Raw genomic sequence first — 26,180 nt, 5'->3', positions numbered from 1 at the left:
AAAAGCATCGCATATGCGTATAATACAACACTTAACATTTGTACTTAAGACTTTAAACTATTCTCCATAAGCATAAATTATAAACTTAATTAAATAAATTAAATTGTATTAAATTGTATTAAACAATTAAATTGTATTAAAAATTAATCAATTTTGATTTGGCGCCTAATGAATACTCAACAGATGGCGCCAATAAAAGTTGCCATTCACATGAACTAGCTAACACATTATAGCTATCGATTTGTCTAGGATAGTATCGATTGGGATGACACATTCTCTCAATATATATCTAAAAATAATATCGATATATATTGTCTAGCAGCACTGCTGTAGCGTCGCTTTTGCACAATTGATTCAAAATTTTGTCGCCCTACAGAAAAAACGACCCGAGTATTGTTTTTAAAATGTACAATAACTTAGATTTAAATGCTTTGACCATAGAAGACATAGTCGAAGAATACAAAATATTGCATGAGCGTCATGAGCAACTGAAAGAACGCAGTGAGGAGGATGCCCAGCGAATACACGAGCTCAAACGAAGCCTGGACACATCTTTGGCGGCAGAAAAATATTTAACGCAGGAGCTGGAACATCTAAACGCCCAGGCGCAAGCGTCGTGTCCTAACACAGATGCGCGTGTGCAACAAGAATTGGAAGATCTCCGACGCAAACACAGAAATCTACAACTGGAACATGAAACCTTACAACAGGACTACGATGCGAAAGTCGAGGAGACAGTCAGCCTCAAGGCGAAGCTGGAGAACGCAGTGCGCGATCTGGAATCGTCTGCTATGGTGAAAACGAGCAGTGTAGACGATGAAATCATATCACGTTTAAATGGAATGGAATTGGAGAATGCAGAGCTAATGCAAAAATTGGCTGAATATGAGGAGGGCAATGTGAAAAATACCTTTGCCCTCGCCGAGCAAGAGGTGAGTATCTTTAATGTATCATCCTATTGGTATAATCTTATTATCTGCACAGAAAACCATTGAGATATTAAAAGATCAAATCGATTGCCTGGAGCAAAATCTGCGCAGCAAACGAGATGAGCTGGAGGAGAAGTTTCAGGTGTTGGAGAGCACTCAGGAGCAGCTGGTGGATGCTAATGCCAAAATAGCCCTGCTGAGCAGTGCCCCAGAACACAATGGTTGAGTATACAAGTCGAAATCTTTATAACTTTATCTTGAATGCAATAAACTTGCAGAACGCAAAGGAAATTCACTGTTTGCGGAGGTAGATGATCAACGACAGGTGATGAAGCACTTACTAGCTGCCCAAAAGAAGAGCTATTTGGATATGAAGAAGATATTCAACGAGAGTAAATTTGAAATACATCGTCTTAAACGTGAGAACATAGCCATGCACACGGAGCTTCAAGCATGCAGCACAATCTTCTGCAGCGCCGACAAAACCTACCAGAGTGAGTACTGGCTCGGGGAACTCTGCTGTAGAACTTTCTTAACTTATTCTGATCCATTTTGTAGATAAGCTCAATGAACGCATTCGCAAGCTGTTGCAGCAAAATGCCAAACTGGAGTGCAATTTGAATGAGCTGCAGGAGCGTCTGCGCGAATTGGCCAGCCAAAAATCAGTGACTTGGCTAGATTCTATGCTGGATTTCTGCAAGTATGAGCTGGCCGAACGCTTGGGCCATGTTGTGGCAAAGCTTTGCAATCATTTGCTTAGCTTTACCAGCTACAGATTGTTTTTATTGTGATTTGCCCGTTAAGTTAGGCTGCGTTTAGATTTAGTTCACAACATTCCCATTCCATTTAGACGCGAAACGGACGAGCTGAAGACCCAACTGCGCAGTATGCACATCCAAAATGCCACGCTCGAGGAACAGTTGCGCAATATGCAACAGGACATGGCACGGTCAGTTCAAATAATTCGCATTTTAAGCTGTTTTAAACCTATTTGTCTTTATTGTTCAGTTGGCGCTTTGAATCGCTGAAGTCACGCTGTGTGTTGATTGATCGCGAAAATCTGCTGATGGAGCACAAGATTGCTTTCAAGCCCATGCAGGCCATGGAGTTCGATATTAAGGAAGCTCAACTTAAAGCTGCCTTGCCACGTATTGTCAACGTCACGGCCGCCCCTTTAGGCTGCGAGAATGCAGTTAACGTGACAACAAAAGCTGAACTCGTTGTATTGGAAACGCCGTTAAAGCCGCGTGCAGTTTGCGTCAATCTGCAAACGGATGTCATTGTCTTGGACACTCCACTTAAAACTGAGCCGGAGACGGAGTCGCGCTCTGCCATTAAATATGCACCGCTCTCTTGTCCAATTAAAATAAAGCATGAGGTAATTGATCAGGCATCCACAGAGAACTCAGGTGAACAGCTACAACTAGATCAGGTCCAATGCAAAACTGAGCTAGAGGAATCGGATGCAATCGAACCGTTAAGTTCCTCATCTCAATCACTTACAATGTCCACTCCACCCATTGGACACATCCGAATTAAATGTGAGCAGCAGCTTATGTCACCTGAAACAGAACCATTGCAAGCACCGGCTGAGCTTTCTGTGCCTGCCAAGCCTCAGCGCAAGGGCACTCCTATCAAATTAAGTCAGGTTATAGCTGAGTTTGATGAGGACCAACATGAGCAAGTTCCCACGCCTGCCAAGCCGCAGCGCAAGGGTACGCCAGTTAGGACCAAGGAAGAGCCCATTGAGTTTCATGAAATTTGTGAGGCTAAACCCTTGCGCAAGGGCACGCCAGTTAGAGTCAAGTCTAGTGCCATTGACACTGAGACCAGCGTCCTCTGTCCAGTGCGCTCTATACTAACAAAGAAACGCGATTTGTTTGCCGAAGACAGCAACAAGAATGTGCAGTTCAGCAGCAACGCACCCATTGTGCACAATCTGTCTCCTGATCTTTGCAGTCCAGCGACGTGCAGCAAGGAAAATGCTCAGCCTGAAATCCTGGACATAAAGCCAGTCAAAAAGTCGCAGAGCATAATACGACGCATCGTTGTGGCATCCAAAAAGCCAGCAAGCTCATAAAGTGAAAAGCAAATGCATATTTATAAATACAATTTTTAATTAAACTAAGACTTAGTCTATGAATTACACACCAAACAACAACGAGACGTACAAACTTAATAATTCTTGCCAATCCTAGATTCACATTCGGAGTCTTACTGCAACAGGCATCAAGATAGTATATGCAAACCTGGAACAATAAAATTTCTATAAATCAGACTTATGAAAAATATAAAATAAACAAAATGACAAATTTATATATAAGCTAAACCCAATTTTAGAGCCATTCGAGGTTTTCAAATATGTATTAACATTGTATAATATTTCTGGAGCCCAGACTTGAGTTACGGCATGTTGTACATCAACTAATATTTTTAAAGTTTATATAAAAATGTGCAAGTAGGCTATGGACTAAACTGCATTATGATTAATAGAACTTCATAATAATAATATATAATATATAATAAATAATCATAGCAGATAATGTGTATAGGCTTAATCAATATATGAGGGAATTTTATGAAAATCATGTTTACAGTATAAAAATTGAAAACTGCAATTGTCACATAAAATGTTGTCTTATTTGAGATCCCCTTCAGAGTAAAGATACTCTATGCTCCAGTTAGAAGTCAGTCTACAAAAATTTGTAACTTCCGATTCTGTGCTTTATAATATTGTCAATGTGCTTTGGTATATTGTCAATACTTATCTGCATCTAAATATATTCTTGATTGTAATCAACGGCCAACACTAGGTACACTCATAACGCATCCCCAATCATAAATTTGTAAATATGCAGATAGAGTTAGAATTGTCTATTTCGGCTGTTACGTCAGTCACATCAAAACCTCGTCTAAGACCCCGTATGGGACTCTAATCAGAACTTCATAGATAATTCAATTACCAAAGAGTGCAGTCTTTTGCTCATAATCTGAACTTTTAATGAAAAATGAGTAAGATTTAGATATGAAATGTATCTCTTGCTGATATTACTATAATTTTCTACTTTCTGTTACATGCATTTCGACACGTTCATAATACCCGTTCTTTGAATTTGTACAGGGTGTACACATTCCATTCGACTGAGATGATCTCTTAGTGCAAACAGTTGACAAAGTTGTGCTGATAGTATTTATTAGACAATCTCTTTCTGTAGCTTACGTAATTAAGCAGTCTGTTAGACGTCCAACGGTTTCTCCTCCTCGAAGCCCAAGTGCTCGTAGATGGGCGCTGAGGCTGCGGGCGTTTCATCAAGTGGCTCCTCCACCTCTCCTCCGTCGGCCGGTTCCTTGATCTCTGTGTATAGCTGATAGGGCAGATCTGTGGGCATGACCTCATAGGTGACGTGATGGGTGCGCGAGCAGGTGGACTGCCTTTGGCCGGCGCAGTTGCAAATGGAGGCGGAGCCACTCAGTGGTGTCTCATAGCCATCCGCCTGCGGCTCCAGATCCTCAGTCATGTTGGCGGTGCTATTGCCATTGGCGATGGGATAGCGCACGATGTCTATGTGATCCACAAAGCGATGATTGCTTGAGGCTTTGTTGCCGCAAAAGCAGGGCAGGCCGCTGGCGTAGTAGGACCAATGGAACATACGCTCGCAGTGCAGATAGAGATACAAGAGCAGAAAGAGCAGCGCTATGCCCAACGGCAGCATGAACACTATAATGAGCGCCTCCGAGCGCTGGCTGTGCGACTGCTGTATGGGATTGCCATAGAGCACCGTGTGGCTGGAGACATTCAAATGGGCATGGCTCACCGACCAGTTGCCTTGGGCCTCGCCCTGTTGACTGCTGTTCGCACTTGGCTTGACCGTTGCTTCCTCCAGCTGCGGCCGGCAGCTCAACCCATTCACATTGATATGGGATATGTATTTGGCATAGCGGAACAGTCGAAACAACTGCGGCTGGGCATGCGAGAAGTTGAGCAACCACTGACAGCTCCACGGATTATCGTCGATTTGTATGTGCAGCTGCTGCGCCTGATCCCAGGCAGCGCCCTCCGTGTGATCCAGGCGCAACAGCTCGTTCGAGCTCAAGTCCAGCTGGGTCAGACTATGAGGAGCTAGCTGCAGCAGCTGCAGCCATGAAATGCTATGCAACTGATTCTGTTGCAGCTGCAGCGTCTGTAAATGCGTCAATTGGGCAAACCAACTGCTGTTCAAGCTTCTCAGGTGATTCGCGCTGAGATCTAGGCTAATGATCGAGCTGTTGAACAATTGTAGCTGTCGCAGAGCGTTTCCACTCAAATTCAGATGCAGCAGCTTGGAGGTTGCTGCGGCATCTAGTGTGAAGCCGCTCAGCTCACACTGCACCAGGCTGAGATTGCGCAGCTGCTCCGTGCCGTTGCCGAGTCGCAGATGTCGCCGCTCTATGGGCGTTTGCTGCACCAGCAGCTCAGTTAACTGCCCAGGCAGCGCCTCCAAGAACTCGCTCGTCACAAGCTTCAGCTGTGTCAGCTCCAGATGCTGCAGTTGCTCCAGCTGCTCCAACAGCTCGGCCTGTCGCAGTTCCAACTGACGTTCGTGCCGTATGGTCAACTGCTGCAGCTCTCGGCAGCCTGCGAGTGGCTCGACGAACCGTAGCGAGTTGTTCTCCAGCAGCAGCTGCTGCAAGTGCGGCAGCAACACGAAGCTGTTGGCGCTGAGCGTGCCCAGCTCGTTGTGGCGCATGGTTACAACACGCAGCTGCTTCAGCTCCAGCTCCAGCTTCGATCCGCAGTTCAAGGCAAGACTAGCTTCCAGCACAAAACGCTCGATCTCTAGACTCTCCAGCTGCGCACAATTGTCCAAATATTCCAGGCCATAGCTGGCCATGTCCAGCGGCGGCGTCTGGCTGCCATTAAGACGCACATGCAACTTGCCAGCCACACGCTGCGCGCCCAAGTCAAAGACAGCAGCTCCAGTGCTGCTGGCATTCTCAGTGCAATCAATGTCCAAAGGCAGACCAAAATCCTGCAGGCTACGCTGTTGCGGCGGCGTTACGTAGAGTGTGGCACGTATGAGGCAGGAACTATCTGCAGCGGCCACAACAGCTGGCTGAACGTGCAGCAGTAGCAACAGCAGCAATGCGTAGCAGCCTATTGAGGCGCTGCTGCAGTGCGTCATCGGCTGATTGGCATTCCACTTGAGCAGCGAAGCGTATCGCATCTTTGTCGCACAGCAGCCGCTCGCGTCGCGTGCAAAAACTCAACTGGGCAGCCCTCAGTGTGCGAAAAAGTGGAAAAGCGGAAAAGCTTTAGCGTCGCACCTTTGGCTCTCGCCAGGTCATCGCCAACCCCCCGCCGTTGCCGCCGGCTGTGTTTTTGCTTAAATATTGAAAACATCAATTCTCAGTGTGTTTCAGTTCAGTTTTGTTATAAATTTAGCTATACTGTTGCTCCGCTCTTTGCTCTCGCACTTGTGCTTCCTACACGAGTTCTTTTACACAGCTGTCAACATGATGCCCGTACCCCCTTCACGATCCACCCTCCGCATGCCCCATCCATCTGGAGCAGCAAACACTTTTCGCACAGAGCCCACTCAGCATCATGCCTCCAAAGTGGCTGCGGAATATGTTTATGTATACTATCACTATATATACCAACATCATCTATATATATATATATATATAGACATGCATATATCTGTAGAATCGCATCAGCTGTGTGGCCAGCATTCGCGGGCTATCGAGCACTCGAGCTGAATTGTTTACACATATTTTTTCTTTGAGTACATTTATATATGTTTTTAGAATTGAATAATTTGATTACTAATCGTGGGCACTTTGCAGCTGCCATGAGATCAGCAAGAACCCTTGAAAATCTATTGCGAAGGACAGCTTCCATATAAGGGCAAACGAGTGTCATAATAAAAGTCTGACCTTCATTTGTTGTTTATCAATATTTTTGGAATATTGAATGGGATTGCTTGGACATAATAAAGAGGCTATAGGATACACTTATATATCAAACAAAACGTGAATGTCAAGCTTAAAATAGCTTTTTGAACCTTTGAAGTGCTTGCTTAATTAGCAGTTAGACTGTAGATATACCAAGCTGAACTGTACATACGGAGATATATTTGAACTCTGCCAAATATATATAAAATCTTAAATTCAATTATATATAAATATATATTTATATATATTTATGCATATGTATTTTGAGAACAAAACCAAAGTTCAAACAAACATTTATTTTATATTTCAGATGATGTTTAGATATTTTACTTTATTATAAATAAATATATTTACATTCATTTCTATGTCTTACACACATATTATATTTTTAAAAAGGAAAATCAAACATGGGATTAAATTGAAACAAAATTAAGCTGGAAAAGATTGTGATGTTCGATGTGCTTGATGTTTTCTCTCTAATAGTTAATTTTCCAAGCTTACTGAATGATCAAGGGCACTATATTTATATATAAATAAATGCATATAAATAAATAAAAATATAAACTTTTAGAGATCGAAACGAGCTCATCAAACAAAGAGAAGCCCACAAAATATAGCTATAGGACTCTAAGCAAATCACAAATAGTTTTTATGACTACCCAAGATTTTTCGACTAAGCAGAGCACAATTTTTCGTGGTTCGTTGTACTAATATTTTTATCATATTTTTATCATATTTTTAACATATTTTTTACCATATTTTTACATATTTTTACCATATTTTCACTATAGTTTTTTTTACCATATTTTAACCATATTTTTGTACCATATTTTTACCATATTTTTACCATATTTTTACCATATTTTAACCATATTTTTACCATAATTTTTTAACATATTTTTACCATATTTTTTTACCATATTTTAACCATATTTTAACTATATTTTTTTTACCATATTTTTACCATATTTTTTACCATTTTTTTTACCATGTTTTAACCATATTTTTCCATATTTTACCATATTTTTACCATATTTTTTTACCATATTTTAACCATATTTTTACCATATTTTTTTACCATATTTTTATCATATTTTTTTACCATATTTTTTTACCATATTTTTACCATATTTTTACCATATCATATTTTTTACAAGCAGCCAACGTTGATTATTATAACCTACTCAACATCTATAAAGACACTCCCATATCTTAGGCCCAACTCATGCGGCCAAAACTGATTTTCTTATTGACTAACTGAAAGTATATATATGGAATTCAAACACAATTTATACACGAAAATTTCATTAAAATCTATAGAAATGACACAAATAAAAATGTTGCGAGGCGAGTTGCACAGTTGCCATTAAAGTCTACCAAAGTAGCGTGTGGCAAGCAACTTGATGGTATGGCCCAGGAGTCGGCGATCTGTATAGATAACGTACGGTTGATCCTGGCCATATCTTCAAGTCGCTTGAACCGCTAAGTAGAGCTCCGGCTGACCTGCTCTAGGTTCTGGCCTTTAGCGTGCGTGGAGTGCCCAGTCGTATGGTGCAGGGGCTGGATTGCCGGGTCTGGGTATTCGTTCGCGACGTGCCCTGTTCGCTGGTGGGGCAGGAGCGCTGTGGACTGACGCTGCTGGAGGGCACAGCGAGAGAGACACTAGCGGGACCGCCGGTGGTGCCGCCAGAGGTCATGGTGTAGATGTGACGTCTAAGCACACGTATATGCTTCTGAGAGACCTCGAAGTTGTGGACCAGCGTATGGAGCTGTGTCTGCAGCTCGGCAATGAGACTGTCTCGCTCCTGTATGAGACTCGACGTGGAGTTCTGGCTGCGGCTGAGCTTCAGTTCCAGATCGAAAATGCGCTTCTGCAGCTCTCGGCGCTGTTTCTCCGTTTGCTCACGATGCCGCGACAGCTGCCGCTTACCCGCCGCCTGCAGCGTGTCCAGCTGCAGCTTGGTCGTGGTCAGCTCCTCGGCAAGGCGATGCTTTTCCGTCTTGAGCGCAGCATTGTAGTTCTTAAAGATCTTAAGATCCCGCTCAGCTGCCTTCAAGCGATTGACCGTGATCAGCTTCCGCTTGCCCAGCTCATCGATCTTGCACTTCAGCTGCGTGGCCTCCTTCTGGAGCGAGTGCAGCTTCTCAGCCATCAGGCAATTCTCGCGCAGCACATTCTCGTATTTGGTGTGCTCCTCGCGCATCAGATGCGGCAGCTGAGCAACGCTCTTCAGCTTGCTGTCGATCTTGGAGCGCAGAGTGTCGATGTCATTGTAGATGCTCGACTCCAGCTGCTTGTTGTTCACGTGCAGCTTGTCGATCTCATGCTTTTGCGTCTTCATTATCTCCTGAGCCTTCACGCAGCGCGTGTGATAGTCGCTGATGCGTTCCTGCTGATGCCGTATAATGCTGCGATATTGTACCTGTTCGCTTTTCAGGTCTTTGATCGTGGTATACAGCTGACTGAACTCACCGCTGTCTTGTTTGTAGGCGTACTTGCTCTTGTGATCCTGCTGCGTGTTGATCACGTCCTTGAGCACATTGTACATGTCCTCTAACGATGGGTCGTTCTCCTGCCCCTCCGAGGCTGTTCGCAAGCCGCGTCGTGTGTGGTCACGCGATGCTACTACCTTCTGCTCATAAGCACCTGTAGTCAACTGCTGGCTCCTTACTTTCGACTGATGGCGATTACCTTTACGCTTAGCCAGCGACGACGACGGCGCCGCCTGCATTGTTCCAGTGGAACTGGGCGCAGCCAGCACAGTCATAAAGCTGCTGTTGCTGCTGAATACATTCTGACCGTTGCGACCCTTAACCGTCAGGTCGGAGCCTATGCTGGTGGAGGATGGACAATATCTATCTAGCAAGACCCCATCAACATCCGCTTCGCTTGGAGTCTCCATTTCAGGACTCGTACTGCGCCTGACCACAAACTGGCCATGCTTCTGCTGCATTTCGCTCAGTTCATAGTTAATCTTCATGTACTTTTTCTCTAGGTCCTTGGTCGTCTCGTTGTACTCCTTGAGCTCCTGCTTGTACTTGGTTAGCTCCAGCTTCAGCTTGGCTCCCATCTCATCGCCCTGCGGTCCGATGCGCCTGTTGGTCGTACGCTCATGATGCTGTTGCTGCTGCTGCTGGTGCTGATGCTGCTCCTCCTCCTCATCATCGTCCTCATCGTCCACTAAGCCAAACTGCTCGCCATCGCTGAGCGCCAATTCTTCATCCTCTTCCACACAGTTGATTTTAGTGGCGTCGCTCGGTGTTAAACTTTTGGAGTGGACACTTATGTAACTGTTCTTTTTCAGAGTCTTGCCGCTTGTGTTATCCGCCTCCGATTGCTTCCCCATCGACTCGGCCTCCTCTTGCCCGATGGGGGAGACTCCTCTGGGCGCCGGTTCGTTGTTAGCTTTGTAGGTGGCCGGAATTAACATTTACAATAATTTTGCTCTTAGCCGTTTTCTACATACACTTTCCTAATTTTTGTCCTGTCTTTTTACCAACAGATAATTTTTAAAACGAAACTTCTACATTCATTTACCAAAAATAGTTATTACTTCGACTGGAACAACATCAAATTATTATTAACACGTTTTTTTATTTTTTTGTAAATGCCTACTCAACGAAAACATTTGTATGGCTCTCTACAAATCATGCCCATTTCGTGTATATATAATATTCATATATATAATATTATTAATACGAAGACTGCGACTTGTTAGCATAACTCAAAGGCTTCAACAAAGTTGTTTGCAAATTTAATCTAATATCTGGTATTATAGATTATTTTATATCTTTGAAGTCAGTCCAATTTCGAAGTTAAGAATTAAATGTTGACAATATAGAGATAATTCATGGCTTACTCTCGGCAGCAGAAGGATTACACCAATTCAAAAAGATCTCTTCTATCTAAGGCTAAATTTGTGAACATTTTTTCTACCAAGTGAAAAATCTAATAAAGATCATGAAATCATCGCTGATGATCGAGGACTAAAATCTATTATATATGATCCATGACCCATGATCGATGATCTTAGATCTATGATCCATAAATAACAACTGAGACCTGAACACTTAGTGTTGAGTAAATATAAATTTACTTAATCGAATATACATTTAGTTTTACATAAGGTTTTTATTCTCGAAAATATTGATTACTCTGATTGTGATATTTTTTCGGGGCGTCGATGAGCATGTGGATTTTGATCATAAGACACGTCAAAGCAGGCCAAGGCACATATGCTTCGAAAACTGAAAAGCATTATTCGAATGGTTCAGTTCATTTCCGTTGTTTAAAAAAACAACACAACCTTAAAATTTTATAGTAATCAATTCCAGAATACATATCCAAAATTTGAAGATTATGCTTTAAAATTACAAGTTATTCGAGCTATAATATAAAAAAAGAAAACATCTTGGAACCATTGAACGAACAGGAGAGAGAGAGGGGTATCATCACTTTGCTTTCGTAAAGTAAGTATCGATCAAAATGGGTGACAATGAGGGTGCAGAGGAGCAGGATTTTGAGGAGGAGGATGGAGTTGCGGCCATAGATGAGGGCGGCATCGAGGAGGGCATTGAGGATGACTTATTCTCACGTCTGGGTGAGTCTTCAGATGATCCAGAGCAGAGACGCATGTATCACGAGTATTTGGCTCTCATCAAGGAGATCGATTGCCAGAATAGGATTATACAAGACATTAAGATGCAGGTAATGGACATGTGCGAACGTCCTTGTAAGACGCGCAACGAACTGCGCGAAATCAAGCGCCTGCGCATTTGTATGGAGCAAGAGAATATCAAGTTACACACAATGATGAATCGAGCTGTGAAGCTGCAGAACTTTGGCTCTCGTCGTCATTATCGCGAATTAAATATGACAACCACCGTAGATGAGGATAATATATCACCGTATTGCTTGGGTACCTGTGGAAATACTGCAGGCAGTGCCGGTACGGCCACAGACTGCAGCGAAGACGCTCCATCCAGCCGTTGTCAAGTAGAAGGCCAAGAGGATCGGCTCATTAAGGCGCTAAGTAAAGCTATGCAAAAGATGAAGGGCGCCTGCCCAGAGGATATGAAAATGATGCAGGAAATCGCCTGCGCCATCATGGCTTCCAAGTCTAAGCCCAAGCAGGTGTGCATGCCGGGTCCATGCCAGAAAGCGAATTCTCCTTGTGACGAGAGCAGCAGCAGCTCGGTGGCACCTCCATGCGCGCCGTGTCCTCCACCATCACCGTGTCGGCAACCGAAACGCTCGCGCCATCGTGCCCAATCACCATGTCCGCCACCCTGTCCGCCCCCTTGTGCGCCGCCGTGTAACAAGAGCGATTCGCTGGACAAGCTGAAGCGTCGCATTGTGAACATGCAGTCTTCGGTGAAGAAGCTGCTTAATGAGGTTAGCAAGCGCGAGACACTGGAGCCCACATCGTGTGGCGGCTATGATGACGACGACGACGACGATGATCCATGCAATGCGCAGTCCCGCCCGCCTTGCCCCGAAGATCCCGATCCATTGGTCATTTGCGGTGGCAAGCGCAATACCAAAGCGGACCAGTTCGAGAAGATGAAGGAGAACTATGCTCGACTCTTAACCCAGTTTCAGCGCAAAGACTGTCAAATGAAGGAGCTGGAAAAACGGTTGGAAAACTATCCAAGATCCAATTTTAAAATTATCAATTAACGTTTTTTTATTTTCTTTAGCATGCGAGGGTTCATGGGCGGCTGTGGTGCCTCCAAAGGTACTGCGGACGCTGACACCGCTGAGCTAAATTTGCTCCGTGCCCGCGTCAATGAACTGAAGGAAGAACAGTTGGAGTTCAAATGTATCATGAAAGAGCAGTCACAACAGCTGGAGGATTATCGCAACAAGTACATGCTGGCACAGCAAAAGGTCGAGGAACAGTGCGTCTCGTTGGAGAAACTGAATATGAATAATAAACGCATCGAGCAGCAAATTAACACGGAGGTCAAGGAGATACGCTCCAAATTTCAGGAGAAACTCAACGAGCTGCTCCATTTCCCCAAGTTGCTCGAGAACGAGCAACTGAAACTAGCGCAGGTGTGCAAGGAAAAAGATGATCTGCAGAGCAAACTTGTGGTTGTCTGCAAGGAGTTGAAATCCTGCAAGATACAGTTGGAAAATCCCCCAGAAGACTTGGGTCCACAGCTTGCCCAGTGCCAGCTTGATTTGACCCAAGCGCGTAATGAGATCGAGGAGCTGCTGCGGCAGCGCGATCTATTCTGTGAACAACTGAAGACTACACAAGACGATCTGGATACGTTGCGTACCGAGTCCGCCAAGATCATTGCCGGCACCAAGGAACGCGCCGAAATGATCAAGGCCCAGCAGCAGGAACAAATCAATCGCCTCGAGAAGGAGTTGGCACAATGTCGTGCCACGGCCAGTTTGTCGGTCAACGATCGCGAGGCGGTCATACGAGAAATGCAGGGCCAGCTCAATACATTATCCTACAGTTTCGATGCGGCCCAAAAGCAAATCAAAACTCTACGCAATCACATTGCCTATGTGTCCAATGAGAATTGCTTCCCAGTCAAATGTTAAGACGACAGTTTCGTTCAGATTTCAATGTTCTCATCCAACTGCCGTCATATTTGTGCGTGTGTGTATGCGTGTGTGTGCGTATCGCGTGCTCGCGTATCTTTGATCATACTCCCAAATCTCAAAATAATGTATCTCTGAAATGTACAAAATGCATGATTGTCCAACACTGCGGTTGTTAATATTTACATCAACATCCTTTGGGTCTCTATGAATCTTTTGTTGAACGAGACAGAAATTCACTAAATTGCACATTGCATACATGCGTGCGTAAATATAATTTCTCTATAATAAAAGCGGTTCAAAATCAATTAGTAGTTCTGGAATTCGACGATTCTTTTCTCTCATGAGCCAATTCGAAGACGAAGTTGGTTGGATCCAGGTCGACAACTTTTGTTTTCTGGTTGGTCAAGATCCAGAATCGTAAGCTTTAAGAGCTGCCGCTTTGTGTCTAAAAATATATATAGCACAAACTTAATTTTCGCTCAATAAACACAAATACTTTATTGCTTTAGAATGGCATTTGAGGAATAGCCGCTAATTGTTCTAGAGATAGGTGAGCGCAAATAGATGGCACTACTGGGCACAAGATCTATAGTGATTTTACTGCTAGGCGTTTCATTTTGGGCGCATTCTTCTTGGCCTGACGTTTTTGTTCCTTGAGCTCCCAACGGCGTTGCTTCTCTGGGTCCTCTTCGGCGAGCACGCGCTCCTTCTCCTGCTTGCGCTTATCTTCGCGACGCTGTGCAGCTGCCTCGGCACGAGCGGCATGTGTGCTTTTTAGGAACTCTTCCTCGACGCGCAAACGATTCTTATCTGCCTTAGCTTTGGCCTGCAATTTCGATTTAAATTGTTAAGATATTGGGGCTAGTAGAGGGATGTCAAGTTGTGTGATAGCCTACCTCTTTGGACATACGATAGATTTTCAAGCGTTCCATTAGATAAAATATTAACAATAACAAGGGTTTTATGGTCTCCATTTCGGCATGTTTTGGCAGATTAAAGCCGGCCAATAGTACAGGCCTCGTCTCCGGCTGCTTCAGCGTGTTGCCTTCCTCCTGCTGGACTTGGCCGCTGAACTGATCCGAGATGTGCAGGTAATCGATATAGCTTTGGTATTTGTTAAGTGCAGTTATAACACGTGACTCGAGTATGGCGGATGTGGCTTCCGGTATTTCCGAAAGCACGCCAAAGCCACTAGGAACGTTATAACGATCCTCGGGCTTGGCAACTAAGCTACAAAACTTGGTCTGCGGTAAAAAGAAGTTAATACTGATTTCAGCCACGAGATCAAAAGTTAATAACTTACCAAATCTGTGTACTCCTTGAATATTTTAGTTATAGTCTTTTTGCTACCGACTGCAAACACAAATGTATCCATTAGGCCACGTGTCAATTCGATTTTGATGTGCACCTGATCCAACTGGGGTCGCATCAGACCCGCAACAAGAGACACCAAATCCTGACGCTTGATCATTTTCAGCTCCACCAGCATGCCTTCGCAACATGTGCGACCGGAGCACCAAAGAGTGTACAAGCTTTCGCTCTCCTTAATTAGTCCTGGGTTCTCGTTCTCCACTTTACCATCGTCGCCAACTAAAGCAAAATTTTCGTCGAGGAGCGCTTTGTGCGTGCTGAACCAGAGCTGCGCCAGACGCGCATTCTTTGTCTTGCCAGCAAAGAAGTTGGCGAAATAAGCTAGGAGACCGGCTACCATTAGCATTTCCATCCAATAGGAATCCCAGTGAGTGCGGAAATGCAACGGTATATTCGGTATCTTTAGCTTTGGCTCCGTCTTCTGATCAATAGGTGGTTCCATGGTGTCACCAGCATCATAGCCTTCGAACTCCTCTTCGTCCTGGAAGTGCTCAAATTCGTCGTCGTTTTCAACGAGGCCGTCCTCCTCATCATCGTTGGAAACAATTAATTTCTTGGGCTGTTCCTGTCGTTCTCTGCTGTAGCCATCGCCGCCTGCCCCCCTGGATGAGTCGGCATTTTCTGCGGTTTCGGTATCATAGCTGGCTTCCACAAAGTCATCATCGAACTCCGCAAAATCATTATCAGTTTCATCTTCGCTGTTGATATTTACATTTGCGCTGTTCAGTTGACAGACGCATAACAGCGCCAGCAACAAAAATGCAAACACAGGTCGCATTTTATAATACAAATAGTCCAAAATATAACGTAATTCAGCTAATATTAACCTAAATCTAAAACTTTTCACCTAATAAAAAAAGTAGGTTAAGTGGACTGAAAATATCGATAAAAAGAGAACATATTTTCTCGATAATAAAATACTGTTAATATACAATTTATCACTCAATAGTTGAGGAACGGTTGAGTATATTGAACACGACACAGTGAAATCAGGACGAGCAAATTGAATTTTGAACATGAATAAGTTTATTGCAGTGAAAAAAGTGAAAAGTCTTTCTATTAAATAAATCGTGTGTGATTGCAATTAACGAATACTGTCATGTTATGCCGTGAGCGAATAATCATCATTTGTTTGTATTCTCACCTGAATGTATCGATAGTTGCTTATGTATTTCGATTAGTTGACGATAACAGCCTTTTAGCCGCCGCAGCGGAGTAAACACGTTGCAATTCGCAATTTGTTGGTTGCTAGTTATTTCAATAAATATTAAGTGAACTCATAATAAATTACGCAGGCAATCACAGGAAAATGGTAAGCGAAAACATATAAAATAATACCGGTAAAACAGTCGTGCTTGCTGCGCGCTATAATCCAATTGCAAATTCCACGAATACAAAATCCTCAACCTGATGCAATATTTGCATCGGGTGACAATCAAAAAACGAAATAATTAAAATTGTTTTAATATATGCATGACGCAAAAAGGCAAATGTGGAACGTAAAGGCACCTTCAAGGTGGAATTTCTGCAGAAAATCGAGCGCGAGGTGCAACAGCGATGGGAAGCGGAGCGCGTGCATGAAACGGATGCCCCAACAGAGCCCAAGAAACAACTGAGCGAAAAATTCTTTGTAACATTTCCGTTTCCGTATATGAATGGACGCTTGCACTTGGGGCACACATTCTCCATGTCGAAGGCAGAGTATGCTGTTCGCTATCATCGCCTCAAGGGACGTCGTGTGCTGTGGCCCTTTGGATTCCACTGCACGGGTATGCCGATCAAGGCGTGTGCTGATAAGCTGGCGCGCGAGCTTGAAACGTATGGTTATCCACCCAAGTTTCCGGAGACGGAGGAAGAGGTGCCAGTTGTTGAGCAGTCGCAGTCGGAGGTGCCCAAGGATAAGTCAAAGGGAAAGAAGAGCAAAGCCGTTGCCAAAACGGGCAGTGCCAAATATCAATGGCAAATTATGCAAAGCCTCGGCTTGCAGGATGAGGAAATCAAGCAATTTGCCAATGCAGAGCACTGGCTGAGCTACTTTCCACCGCTGGCCGTGCAGGATCTGAAGCGCATCGGTGTACATGTCGACTGGCGTCGCACATTTATAACCACAGATGCGAATCCCTACTACGACTCGTTTGTACGCTGGCAGTTTAACCATTTGAAACAGCGCGGCAAGATCATGTATGGCAAGCGTTATACAATTTATTCCCCTAAAGACGGACAGCCCTGCATGGATCACGATCGTTCCAGCGGCGAAGGCGTAGGTCCCCAAGAATACACTCTGATCAAGATGAAAGTCCTGCAGACGCCCAAGGCTTTAAGGTGAGTTTCAACTTTCAACTATAAATTTGGGCTAAATTATCATTATCCCTTTGCAGTGCTATCAAGCAGCCGATTTTCTTGGTGGCAGCCACATTGCGTCCGGAGACAATGTATGGCCAAACGAATTGCTGGTTGCACCCAGACATTAAGTACATCGCTTGGCAAAGCTCGCGTGACAACGAAGTGTGGGTCAGCACACATCGTGCCGCACGTAACATGGCCTATCAAGGCTTCACAGCCGAAGATGGCAAAATTGTTGTATTGGCCGAAGTGACAGGCCTGGAGCTCTTAGGTGTTCCACTGTCGGCGCCGCTAACGAGTCACAAGACAATTTACACACTGCCTATGCTGAGTATTAAAGCGGATAAGGGTACGGGTGTGGTAACCTCCGTGCCCTCTGATTCGCCCGATGATTATGCTGCCCTGGTGGATCTGCAGAAAAAAGAAGCATTCCGTCAAAAGTATGGACTAACGGACGAAATGGTACTGCCATATAGCCCAGTACCCATCATCGAGGTCCCAACACTGGGCAATCTCTGTGCTGTGCATGCCTACGATACACTGAAGGTTCAATCGCAGAATGACAAGGATAAACTAGCCGAGGCCAAGGAGCTTTGCTATTTGAAGAGTAAGAGTTAACGGAACTGTATATTTGCTTTTGAAGAAATATGGTTTTAATTGAGCAATTTTTCTAATAATTATTATCATGCTCGTGTATACATACCCCGAATTTCCAATTTCAATTATTTACCAATTGCTAAGTTAAGAAAATCACTGGGATCGTCCAAAAAACGATTTAAGGATTGACAACTGAGAGATAGTCAACTGAAAAGATATTACAAAACATATTTATATCAAATAAAAATATTACTGATTGATGTTTCTCACTTAACAGGTTTCTATGACGGCATAATGCTGGTAGGTGAGTTCGCTGGTCGGAAAATCCAGGACGTGAAAAAGAATTTGCAAAAGCAATTAGTTGATGCCAAGGATGCGGATATTTACTATGAACCCGAGAAGACCATCATGTCACGCTCAGCGGATGAGTGCGTAGTGGCGCTGTGTAATCAATGGTACCTAAACTATGGCGAACCTGAATGGCAGGCACAGGCAACAAAAATACTGCAGGACATGGAAACGTTTCACGAGGAGGCGCGCAACAACTTTGAGGCGTGTCTGAACTGGCTGCATGAGTACGCCTGTTCGCGTACTTATGGCCTGGGCACTAAGCTGCCTTGGGATGAACAGTGGCTCATTGAATCGTTGTCCGACTCAACTATCTATATGGCCTTTTATACGGTTGTGCACTTGCTCCAAGGCGGCACTTTCCGTGGCGAGAAACCAGGACCATTCGGTAAGTGAGATTATAAAAGACTTGTCTCCTATATAACTGACTCTTTGAACTATTTACATTCTTTAGGCATCACACCCGCAGACATGACTTCTGACGTCTGGGACTATATATTCTTTAAAGAGACACCTCTACCAAAGAAAACAGCTATCAAAAAGGAGCATCTGGCTGTGCTGCGACGTGAATTCGAGTACTGGTATCCCATGGATCTGCGTGTGTCTGGCAAAGATTTGATTCAGAACCATTTGACCTTCTGCCTGTACAATCATGCAGCAATTTGGCCTAATGATGAAACGAAGTGGCCCAAGGGTATGCGCGTCAATGGCCACTTGCTTCTCAATTCGGCCAAGATGTCCAAATCAGATGGAAATTTCCTGACACTTTACGAAGCAGTTGACAAGTTTTCTGCGGATGGTATGCGTCTGTGCCTTGCCGATGCTGGTGATAGCGTAGAAGATGCTAACTTTGTGGAGAGCACGGCGGACGCGGGTATCCTCCGTCTATACACCTTCATTGAGTGGGTGAAGGAGATGCTGGCTACGCGCAGTAGCCTACGCAATGATGCTGCCAAAACCTTTAACGATCAGGTCTTCTTGAGCGAGCTAAATCTGAAGACAAAGCAGACGGATGATAACTATCGACGCATGCTCTTCAAAGAAGCGCTGCGAAGTGGATTCTATGAGCTGCAGCTAGCCCGTGACAAGTATCGCGAGCTGTGTGGTGCCCAGGGTATGCATGAAGAGTTGGTAATAGAGTTTATACGTCGTCAGGCTTTGCTAGTGTCGCCAATATGCCCGCACATGGCGGAGCATGTGTGGGGACTGCTGGGCAACAAGGGATCTATTGTTCATGCGCGTTGGCCCGAAGTGGGCGCCATTAATGAGCTCGACATCATGTGCTCTGACTATTTGATGGAGTCGGCACATTCTTTCCGCCTTAATTTAAAAAATTTACTTCAAGTCAGAGGCAAGGGCGGCAAGGAGAAGGCTCTGGATGCCCAGACGATGAAGCCCAACCGCGGTCTCGTTTGGGTGGCTAAAACGTATCCGCCCTGGCAATGCTGTGTGCTGGACACCATGCGGGAGATGTATAACAAGGACACCAAAACGCTGCCTGATAACAAGATAATCGCAAGCACCCTGCAGCAGAAACCCGAACTGAAAAAGTTCATGAAGCGTGTGATGCCCTTTGCACAAATGATACGCGAGAAAGTGGAGACGGGCAAGGGCGTGGCTGCACTAGCTGTCACGCTGGAGTTCGATGAGCGTCAGGTGCTGCTTAGCAATCTTGATTATCTTAAGAATACCTTGGATGTGAGTAGAAAACTTATCTAAAAATACTTCATTTACTTACACACTCTTTTACATCAGCTGGAAAGCCTGGAAATCAAGTATACTGATGATCCCTCGGCACCTGAGAAGACGCGCGAGGAAGTCCGCCCTGGCTCACCATTCATTAGCTTCAGCGTAGCGCCTCACGTCCCCGTTGAACTAGTAAATCCAACGGAACGCTCGGCTCTGTTCCAAGTGAACACCATTATATCAGAGGGTGATACGGTGCTGTCATTGCGCGAGAAAATCTCCAAAATAATTGGCCTTAAAGCAGATCTGTCCACGCTCCAAATCTGGCGGTATGAAGATCCTGTAATGGGCCCACGTAAACTGCCCAACTTCCAGGACTATAAGACGGGCAAGACACTGCTCAGCGAGGGTAATTTTGTGCTTGATGTTCAGGATAAACGAGTGAGCGTCAATATTGCGGGAAAGCTTATCGAAGTCGGACGTAATCTAATTTATGTGGTTGAGTAAAGTTCTAACTGGTTCTGGTTAAAAGTTTAAGTTAAAAATGAATTGAAATTGGAACATTGTAAAAATCATTGGCTATAAATGAAAACCTTAATATGCAATGCGCATTGCTGTGACCACTTGACCTATTTTCAGTTAGTTTTATCAAGGTAAACTAAAAGCGCTCTAAGCCCAAAGTATATTGTGTCCGCTATACAGCTTAAGACTACATTGGCAGTGTGCTTTTAACAATGTGAGAAGTAGATAACAGTACTAAATTGAATGTAGAATTAGACATAAAAGAATAGCTGAAGCAGAAATTTCTTTTCAAAATAAAATGTTGTATAGAAGGGGAAGAAGGTTAAAAGCAGTTAAATTAATAATATAGCATTTTCTGACGTAAAAAATATTATTTAAAGGCGATTCCTAATTATTCTACTATTTGTATCTATTAATTCTTGAGAGTTAGTGTATCCAAAGTTCGTTTAGAGAAAGTTTTTTGTAATTTTTCCAATTATTTTGGTATGCGAACTCCGCAGAGTTAGATAAAGTCTCAATGGGGTTTCCTGATTATCTTTAGCTTTAACCATTTAACCAGGGTCTGGGTCGGTTCTATAAAAGCCGAGCGCTTCTTTGCTTCTGACAAAGTCAAATCAAAAATGTTGTCAGCGAAATTTGTGATTGTTCTGCTACTTCAGGCCGCGGTAACCGTCCTGGCGGGCTGCTTAATACCGCAGCCCGTCAAGCGCCAACGTTCACTGCACAATGAGCTCTTAAGACTGCAACCGCGCCTTGATGGTCGCATTGTAGGCGGTTATCGTATAAACATAACCGACGCGCCATATCAAATCTCGTTGCAAACAACCGATCACATTTGCGGCGGCTCCCTGATTTCGAACGAGTGGATACTAACGGCTGCGCATTGCACCTAGTAAGTGGTTCAGATTGGAGATTGTCGTTTGAATTCATGATTCAAATACAATTCTTTCTACTACAGTCGTAAAACAGCTAACATCCTACGCGTGCGTTTGGGCACCTCTGAATATTCCCGTAATGGACAGCTGCTACGGATTCAAAATATTGTTCAGCACGAAAAGTTCAACTACTCGAGTGTCGATTATGACTTCGCACTGTTGCAGTTGCAGGATCCCATTGAATTTGATAAGACTAAGAAGGCTGTCCAGCTGCCGGCGGAGGACGCAGTATTTAATGACGGTGATATGTGCTATGTTAGCGGTTGGGGCACTACACAGAATGTGCTAGAGCCACGCGGTTGGCTGCGCCAGGTGCAGGTTCCGCTGGTCAATCAGCAGGAGTGCAGCGGAAGGTATAGTAAATACGGTGGCGTGACAGATCGCATGATCTGCGCTGGATATATGAATGGTAGGAAAGATGCCTGTCAGGGCGATTCGGGTGGTCCTATGGTAAACGCCGATGGTGTGCTGGTGGGCGTGGTGTCCTGGGGCTATGGCTGTGCCGTGCCCAACTATCCGGGCGTATACGCCAGAGTATCTCAAGTTCGTGAATGGATTAAGAACCACAGCGGAGTTTAATTAGCTAACTAACTGAATAAACGAATTAAAATATGCAGCAATACCAAAGCATTTTCCACTCTTTTATCCATACTTCAGCAATAACACGCGCTGACGGCACGCAGGCTGTAGTGCTTCAACCACGCGACCTTATTGCACGGCGCACATTATGGCAACGCATGTCGCATTGCGTTGTCAGGAGTGTGACAAGGATATATGTGGGGCTGTGTGTCCTTTGCAGCTTGCGAACATTGCTTTATCCCGCTTGCGCTTCACATTTTCCGTTCGCTTTCTAGTTTTGTGTGCGTATACACAATTAATATTATGTATACGACACACTGCACATTTTCTTAAAGCTCAGCCGCTAATTATTGCTGATTATTAAGTTTAATAACAGCTTGATGTGTAAGTTTACGTGAGAATATATAATTTATATTTGCCTTAACTAACTACGATCGCTGAAGTTACTAGTGTCAGGTGCTGTGTTCTTAGCGAGATTTAATAATATTTTTAATCTAGCATTTATAAGATAGCGCTACAACTTAAATAGCAAGAACTACGCCAAGCAGAAGCATATGGAACAACCTGGCTTAATTGGATATGGATACCAAGTATACATTTGTTGATTGGTTGATTTGCTAGATATATTACTACAAATTTATGACTTCAGAACTACATAGATTCTTTGTTTTAAAAAGAGTTAGTTTTTTCTATTATTTTTTATTATTTATATTATATTATATTACATTATATTATATTACATAAGCTTAGTTACTTTAAATAAAAAAAAAAACAAAAATGTGGACAATTATAATTAATAATATTACAACAGTAAAATTAAGATTATTATATTTTTCATTGCTAATTTGTTTTGTGTATTAAATGTAAAATATATGTAAGATTTAACATTATAAAATGTAATTTTATTTATAATATTTTCTATTTGAATATAATATTAATAATTTAAGTTATTAATATTAATTTTATTTATAATAATTAATAATAATAATTATGTGAAAATATTACATGCTAAAAATGTTTAGTATCTTTTTATATTTAGTCATCTTTTCATTAAACCAAAAATTTTTATTTTTTTTAATAATTTATATTAGTCTCCCTTTCTCGTACAACTTATACAGTTGCTTTGTGAATGATTTCAAAAGTTGTTAAAGTCAAAAGACTATGTCGCTCACCCTGAACTTGATAATGATCATGCAAGCAGAAGCGGACACACAGATATACGTACTTACACATATATATACCTACCATATGCTAAATTGCATAACAATCTTTGTAAACAAATCGCACTGTAAGTATATCTTCATTTATTTTTTAGTCTTCTTTTCGAGCATTGTGCAACTGCACTCAGGAAAAACGATCGTTGGTAATCGCGATTATGTTGACAATTTGGCATTGGCATTAGTGCTGGTGGAGTCGCGTGGAGCTGACGTGCTCGGGGCACGCGCCGTTGACCAAGAGACGACGTGAACGTGGCCGTGGAATGCTGTTCTTGTTATTGCGTTCTTTTTTTTATTGCATTGCGCATACGCCTCGTTAACTGACCAACTGTTGAGTGGATGTTGTGTAAAAATAGCCCAAAGGTAAAAACTGTTATTCAACAGAAGACAATGCAATGTGGTTGTGAGCGTGGGTGCAATCAGCAGCACAAATACCATCACCACCCCCAACATCAGCAGCAACACGAACACATCAAGAATCAATAGAGAGCAACGGGCTGTCGCTGACGTTGCCGCTGCCGAAAGCGAACAGCGTAGATAGCAGCGTTTAACGGTATGTGATTATTATGGTGACACTCACGCACACACACACACATACACAGCAGACAAACAAACGTGCCGCACGTTGCAGTAACACGTGAGCACGTCGAACAACCCAGCTATCCGTGTGCCCGAGCGAGAGGCAAGCACTTAAAACGAAAAGCTTCGTCACGCACACACACACACACAAGTACAATTGGACAGCCGGCACAACGGCAACTGGTGGCCGAAGCTTTAACATCTCATGCGAGTGCAATGTGAATGTGAACGTGAGCACGCGACTGTGTGTGTGAGTAAAAGCTTCGGCTCGCTGCAACGACGGCTTCCACTGTAGCAGCAATGCGAGTCCATTGAACATTCAACATTGTGAGCTTCAAGCAAACGGTTTGTGTTATCGCGTCGCGACTCGATACTCTAACAGAAATACGATTCAAAAATCTGTAATATATTAATTAAATATATAAAATAAGAAAAAACAAAAAGCCCATTGAATACTATATTAGCGGAAGCTTGTGGAATGTTTTAAGCGCACAACTTGCAAGTGCAACACAATTTTTTGAGCGGCAATTGAGAGTGCTTAGCCAAGCTAATTGTTTCTATGTAAGTCCAACTGTAAGTGCATATGTGTGGGTGTATCTGTGTGTGTGTTTATGGCAGTGAATAATTTTCTAAGCAATTGATAAATGTGCAAATTATTGCAGTTGTTGTTTTGTTGTATTTTACGTAAGTTGAACTTGAATTGCGTAAAGTGCACAAATTAATTTAGATACAAAAAAATTACAAAAAAGTGAGATAAAACAATAAAATTTTAAATATTAATTGTGTCGAATTTGTATTTATTTTTCAAGATACTATAACATACTTTCCAAGACTTCATTTCAATTGTTAACAAACAAATCGAATTTGCTCAATATTTATTATAAAATTCTTTAAAAAGGAACAACAAATATTAAGCGCAATTAGATAAATTATTTTAAACTGTGGCTTTACTTTCAGCTGACAAACAACTAAAAACACTAAAAAATTATTAAAAACATTGCTCTAAAGTAAATATTATTCTAACCACTGTGGAATAACAAAGCGCGACGATCGATACAGCATAGAAAATCGGGTAAGTACACTATAATATAGATGAATATAGAAATATGTGCGCCTAGTGTGTAGCACTACACGACCTATCACAGTTTTCTACGTCGCAAAGCTTTAACTACAAGTTTAGCGCCATGAAGCTCTCGGCATTCGAAGCGCCAAATTCAAAAATTTAACTAATTTGCCGACTAAGCATTTTTAAAGGTATGAAGCTAGAAGAGCGTCGCTTGGGTTTTTTCTCGCCAATTTGTGTTTATGGCGTAGTCATTTCCAGCGCATAAGACGGAAGTATGTGAACTATTATATAACTAACATGCAAGAAGCGCACTTATGATATTTAAATATTCACTTGAACAAATTCAAACAGATCAGCGAAAAAATTTATGCGAGCAGCAGTCACTGACCCGCCATAGAGAACGAGCGGATTCACATATGAAACTTTTTGTGTTCGAATATGATCTAAACTAGTTAAGTTTATTAGATTTCAGATTTTCTTAGAATTTTTTACGTACTTTTTTATAATAAACATAGCTGACATTCCTGATATATAAATCATATATGGTTAATGGTTAATTTATATTTCTATAAACGGGTTATTTAGACAGCTAAAATCTATAAAAATTAAACTTTGCCTAACCCTACTCAAGCTAAAGTTATATTTAGACTAAGTCGAATGACTATATCATAGAAAACATAAAAATTATTGTAGAGCAATTGAAAAGTGAACAATAATTTACCTAATATACCTTTATAATCTCTAAGCACTATGTAGTATATGGAAAGCATTTTACTTGAAAAATTGATGTATCTTTCACGTTTTTAATTCTGACAATTGATAGCAAAATTTTAATTAGAACTCTACTGTAGGTAGATTAGGTTGCAAAACCTATTAAGCTTATGCCTTTTGAAAGAGTCTTCTATTTACCATCCACAGCGCATTTTTACTGCACACATTTAATTTATACTTTTCAAGTAGCACTTGGTAAATTAATAATATTTCCTTAAGCAAAATATTTGAACTATCTAGAATTTAAATAAAAAGAAATTTTTTTCTCTCTCTTTCTTTGACCTAAATATTTGTCCTTCCAAGACGAACGACTCAAGTACTTATGACTCTGAGCTTGACAGCCAGATGCTGTATTTTTTCCGATGCGCTGCCCGTTTTGACAGTTATTTCAAAAATTGTTTTCCTTCTTCGATTTGATATGTAAAATTTGTCAATCGGGCATATTGATTTGTTAATTTTCGCATTAGCCAGCTTTTATTTATGACTAGAAAAAATAGAAAAAAAAATCTTAAGCCCCGTACCAAATGTAAAATATTCGTTAGCTCTTTTGAATGAATTTTCCCTTTTTGCGAAAGAATGAAAACGCATTTTGATTTCAAATACAATGCGCATATCATTTGTCCTATCTATTCTTTTTTCCTTTTGCTGTTTGTCAAGCAAATTTTATGTAAGCTCTCTTTGAAAGCGTATTTGGTTTCATAACTGCTGGCGGAAACGGAATTGGGGTTGTACTTTCAA

At 42.6% G+C, this 26,180-nt stretch overlaps 7 protein-coding genes across 8 annotated transcripts; 4 read left to right on the top strand and 3 right to left on the bottom strand.

The window, feature by feature from the left end:
• Positions 1 to 309: 309 nt before the first annotated feature.
• On the top strand, positions 310 to 3,463 carry LOC115483197 (protein Spindly). The gene is made up of 6 exons (XM_030224411.1): positions 310 to 932; positions 985 to 1,150; positions 1,208 to 1,423; positions 1,488 to 1,629; positions 1,780 to 1,878; positions 1,938 to 3,463. Exons 1-6 carry the CDS (start codon positions 405 to 407, stop codon positions 3,007 to 3,009), a joined length of 2,223 nt encoding a protein of 740 aa, XP_030080271.1. The 5' UTR covers positions 310 to 404; the 3' UTR covers positions 3,010 to 3,463.
• A 654-nt stretch (positions 3,464 to 4,117) lies between these two features.
• LOC111601417 lies at positions 4,118 to 6,162 on the bottom strand. The gene has a single exon (XM_023317986.2). It carries the CDS (start codon positions 6,131 to 6,133, stop codon positions 4,166 to 4,168), a length of 1,968 nt encoding a protein of 655 aa, XP_023173754.2. The 5' UTR covers positions 6,134 to 6,162; the 3' UTR covers positions 4,118 to 4,165.
• A 1,989-nt stretch (positions 6,163 to 8,151) lies between these two features.
• Positions 8,152 to 10,483, bottom strand: LOC115483196. Of its 2 annotated transcripts, XM_030224396.1 has the most exons (2): positions 10,331 to 10,483; positions 8,152 to 10,269 (listed from the first exon to the last, which is right to left on the bottom strand). In XM_030224396.1, exon 2 carries the CDS (start codon positions 10,208 to 10,210, stop codon positions 8,372 to 8,374), a length of 1,839 nt encoding a protein of 612 aa, XP_030080256.1. In that variant the 5' UTR covers positions 10,211 to 10,269; positions 10,331 to 10,483; the 3' UTR covers positions 8,152 to 8,371. The 2 variants fall into 2 exon arrangements, with proteins under 2 accessions (XP_030080256.1, XP_030080255.1); XM_030224395.1 differs by having other exon boundaries at positions 8,152 to 10,482.
• A 619-nt stretch (positions 10,484 to 11,102) lies between these two features.
• On the top strand, positions 11,103 to 13,591 carry LOC115483217 (kinesin-1 heavy chain). Its single transcript, XM_030224528.1, has 2 exons — positions 11,103 to 12,500; positions 12,564 to 13,591. The coding sequence occupies exons 1-2, from the start codon at positions 11,350 to 11,352 to the stop codon at positions 13,423 to 13,425; spliced, it is 2,013 nt and encodes a 670-aa protein (XP_030080388.1). The 5' UTR covers positions 11,103 to 11,349; the 3' UTR covers positions 13,426 to 13,591.
• A 300-nt stretch (positions 13,592 to 13,891) lies between these two features.
• On the bottom strand, positions 13,892 to 15,671 carry LOC111602330 (coiled-coil domain-containing protein 47). The gene is made up of 3 exons (XM_023319335.2): positions 14,732 to 15,671; positions 14,325 to 14,672; positions 13,892 to 14,254 (listed from the first exon to the last, which is right to left on the bottom strand). The coding sequence occupies exons 1-3, from the start codon at positions 15,575 to 15,577 to the stop codon at positions 14,015 to 14,017; spliced, it is 1,434 nt and encodes a 477-aa protein (XP_023175103.2). The 5' UTR covers positions 15,578 to 15,671; the 3' UTR covers positions 13,892 to 14,014.
• A 255-nt stretch (positions 15,672 to 15,926) lies between these two features.
• Positions 15,927 to 20,483, top strand: LOC111602309 (leucine--tRNA ligase, cytoplasmic). The gene is made up of 6 exons (XM_023319314.2): positions 15,927 to 16,111; positions 16,286 to 17,121; positions 17,178 to 17,749; positions 18,017 to 18,475; positions 18,542 to 19,785; positions 19,843 to 20,483. Exons 1-6 carry the CDS (start codon positions 16,109 to 16,111, stop codon positions 20,278 to 20,280), a joined length of 3,552 nt encoding a protein of 1,183 aa, XP_023175082.2. The 5' UTR covers positions 15,927 to 16,108; the 3' UTR covers positions 20,281 to 20,483.
• Positions 20,484 to 20,820: 337 nt separating this feature from the next.
• Positions 20,821 to 21,960, top strand: LOC111601105 (trypsin-1). Its single transcript, XM_023317548.2, has 2 exons — positions 20,821 to 21,187; positions 21,254 to 21,960. Exons 1-2 carry the CDS (start codon positions 20,916 to 20,918, stop codon positions 21,807 to 21,809), a joined length of 828 nt encoding a protein of 275 aa, XP_023173316.2. The 5' UTR covers positions 20,821 to 20,915; the 3' UTR covers positions 21,810 to 21,960.
• The last annotated feature ends 4,220 nt before the right edge of the window (positions 21,961 to 26,180 follow it).

The sequence above is a fragment of the Drosophila hydei genome, unplaced genomic scaffold, assembly GCF_003285905.1.
Source record: "Drosophila hydei strain 15085-1641.00,03,60 unplaced genomic scaffold, DhydRS2 tig00008114-arrow-pilon, whole genome shotgun sequence".
NCBI lineage: Eukaryota > Metazoa > Arthropoda > Insecta > Diptera > Drosophilidae > Drosophila > Drosophila hydei.
The sequence above is the reverse complement of the archived record's forward strand: the minus strand, read 5'-3'. Positions and strand labels throughout refer to the sequence as shown.

Excerpts from the sequence above, each read along its gene's own strand:
- LOC115483197 (XM_030224411.1), top strand. The coding sequence starts at position 405 with ATGTACAATAACTTAGATTTAAATGCTTTGACCATAGAAGACATAGTC. Across the intron at positions 1,630-1,779 it reads TCTATGCTGGATTTCTGCAA|ACGCGAAACGGACGAGCTGA; the intron begins GTATGAGCTGGC and ends CATTCCATTTAG. Across the intron at positions 1,879-1,937 it reads ATGCAACAGGACATGGCACG|TTGGCGCTTTGAATCGCTGA; the intron begins GTCAGTTCAAAT and ends TTTATTGTTCAG.
- LOC111601417 (XM_023317986.2), bottom strand. The coding sequence starts at position 6,133 with ATGCGATACGCTTCGCTGCTCAAGTGGAATGCCAATCAGCCGATGACG.
- LOC115483196 (XM_030224395.1), bottom strand. The coding sequence starts at position 10,294 with ATGTTAATTCCGGCCACCTACAAAGCTAACAACGAACCGGCGCCCAGA.
- LOC115483217 (XM_030224528.1), top strand. The coding sequence starts at position 11,350 with ATGGGTGACAATGAGGGTGCAGAGGAGCAGGATTTTGAGGAGGAGGAT. Across the intron at positions 12,501-12,563 it reads ATGAAGGAGCTGGAAAAACG|CATGCGAGGGTTCATGGGCG; the intron begins GTTGGAAAACTA and ends TATTTTCTTTAG.
- LOC111602330 (XM_023319335.2), bottom strand. The coding sequence starts at position 15,577 with ATGCGACCTGTGTTTGCATTTTTGTTGCTGGCGCTGTTATGCGTCTGT. Across the intron at positions 14,673-14,731 it reads TCAAGGAGTACACAGATTTG|ACCAAGTTTTGTAGCTTAGT; the intron begins GTAAGTTATTAA and ends TTTTTACCGCAG. Across the intron at positions 14,255-14,324 it reads TCTATCGTATGTCCAAAGAG|GCCAAAGCTAAGGCAGATAA; the intron begins GTAGGCTATCAC and ends TCGAAATTGCAG.
- LOC111602309 (XM_023319314.2), top strand. Across the intron at positions 17,750-18,016 it reads GGAGCTTTGCTATTTGAAGA|GTTTCTATGACGGCATAATG; the intron begins GTAAGAGTTAAC and ends CTCACTTAACAG. Across the intron at positions 18,476-18,541 it reads CGAGAAACCAGGACCATTCG|GCATCACACCCGCAGACATG; the intron begins GTAAGTGAGATT and ends TACATTCTTTAG.
- LOC111601105 (XM_023317548.2), top strand. The coding sequence starts at position 20,916 with ATGTTGTCAGCGAAATTTGTGATTGTTCTGCTACTTCAGGCCGCGGTA. Across the intron at positions 21,188-21,253 it reads ACGGCTGCGCATTGCACCTA|TCGTAAAACAGCTAACATCC; the intron begins GTAAGTGGTTCA and ends TTTCTACTACAG.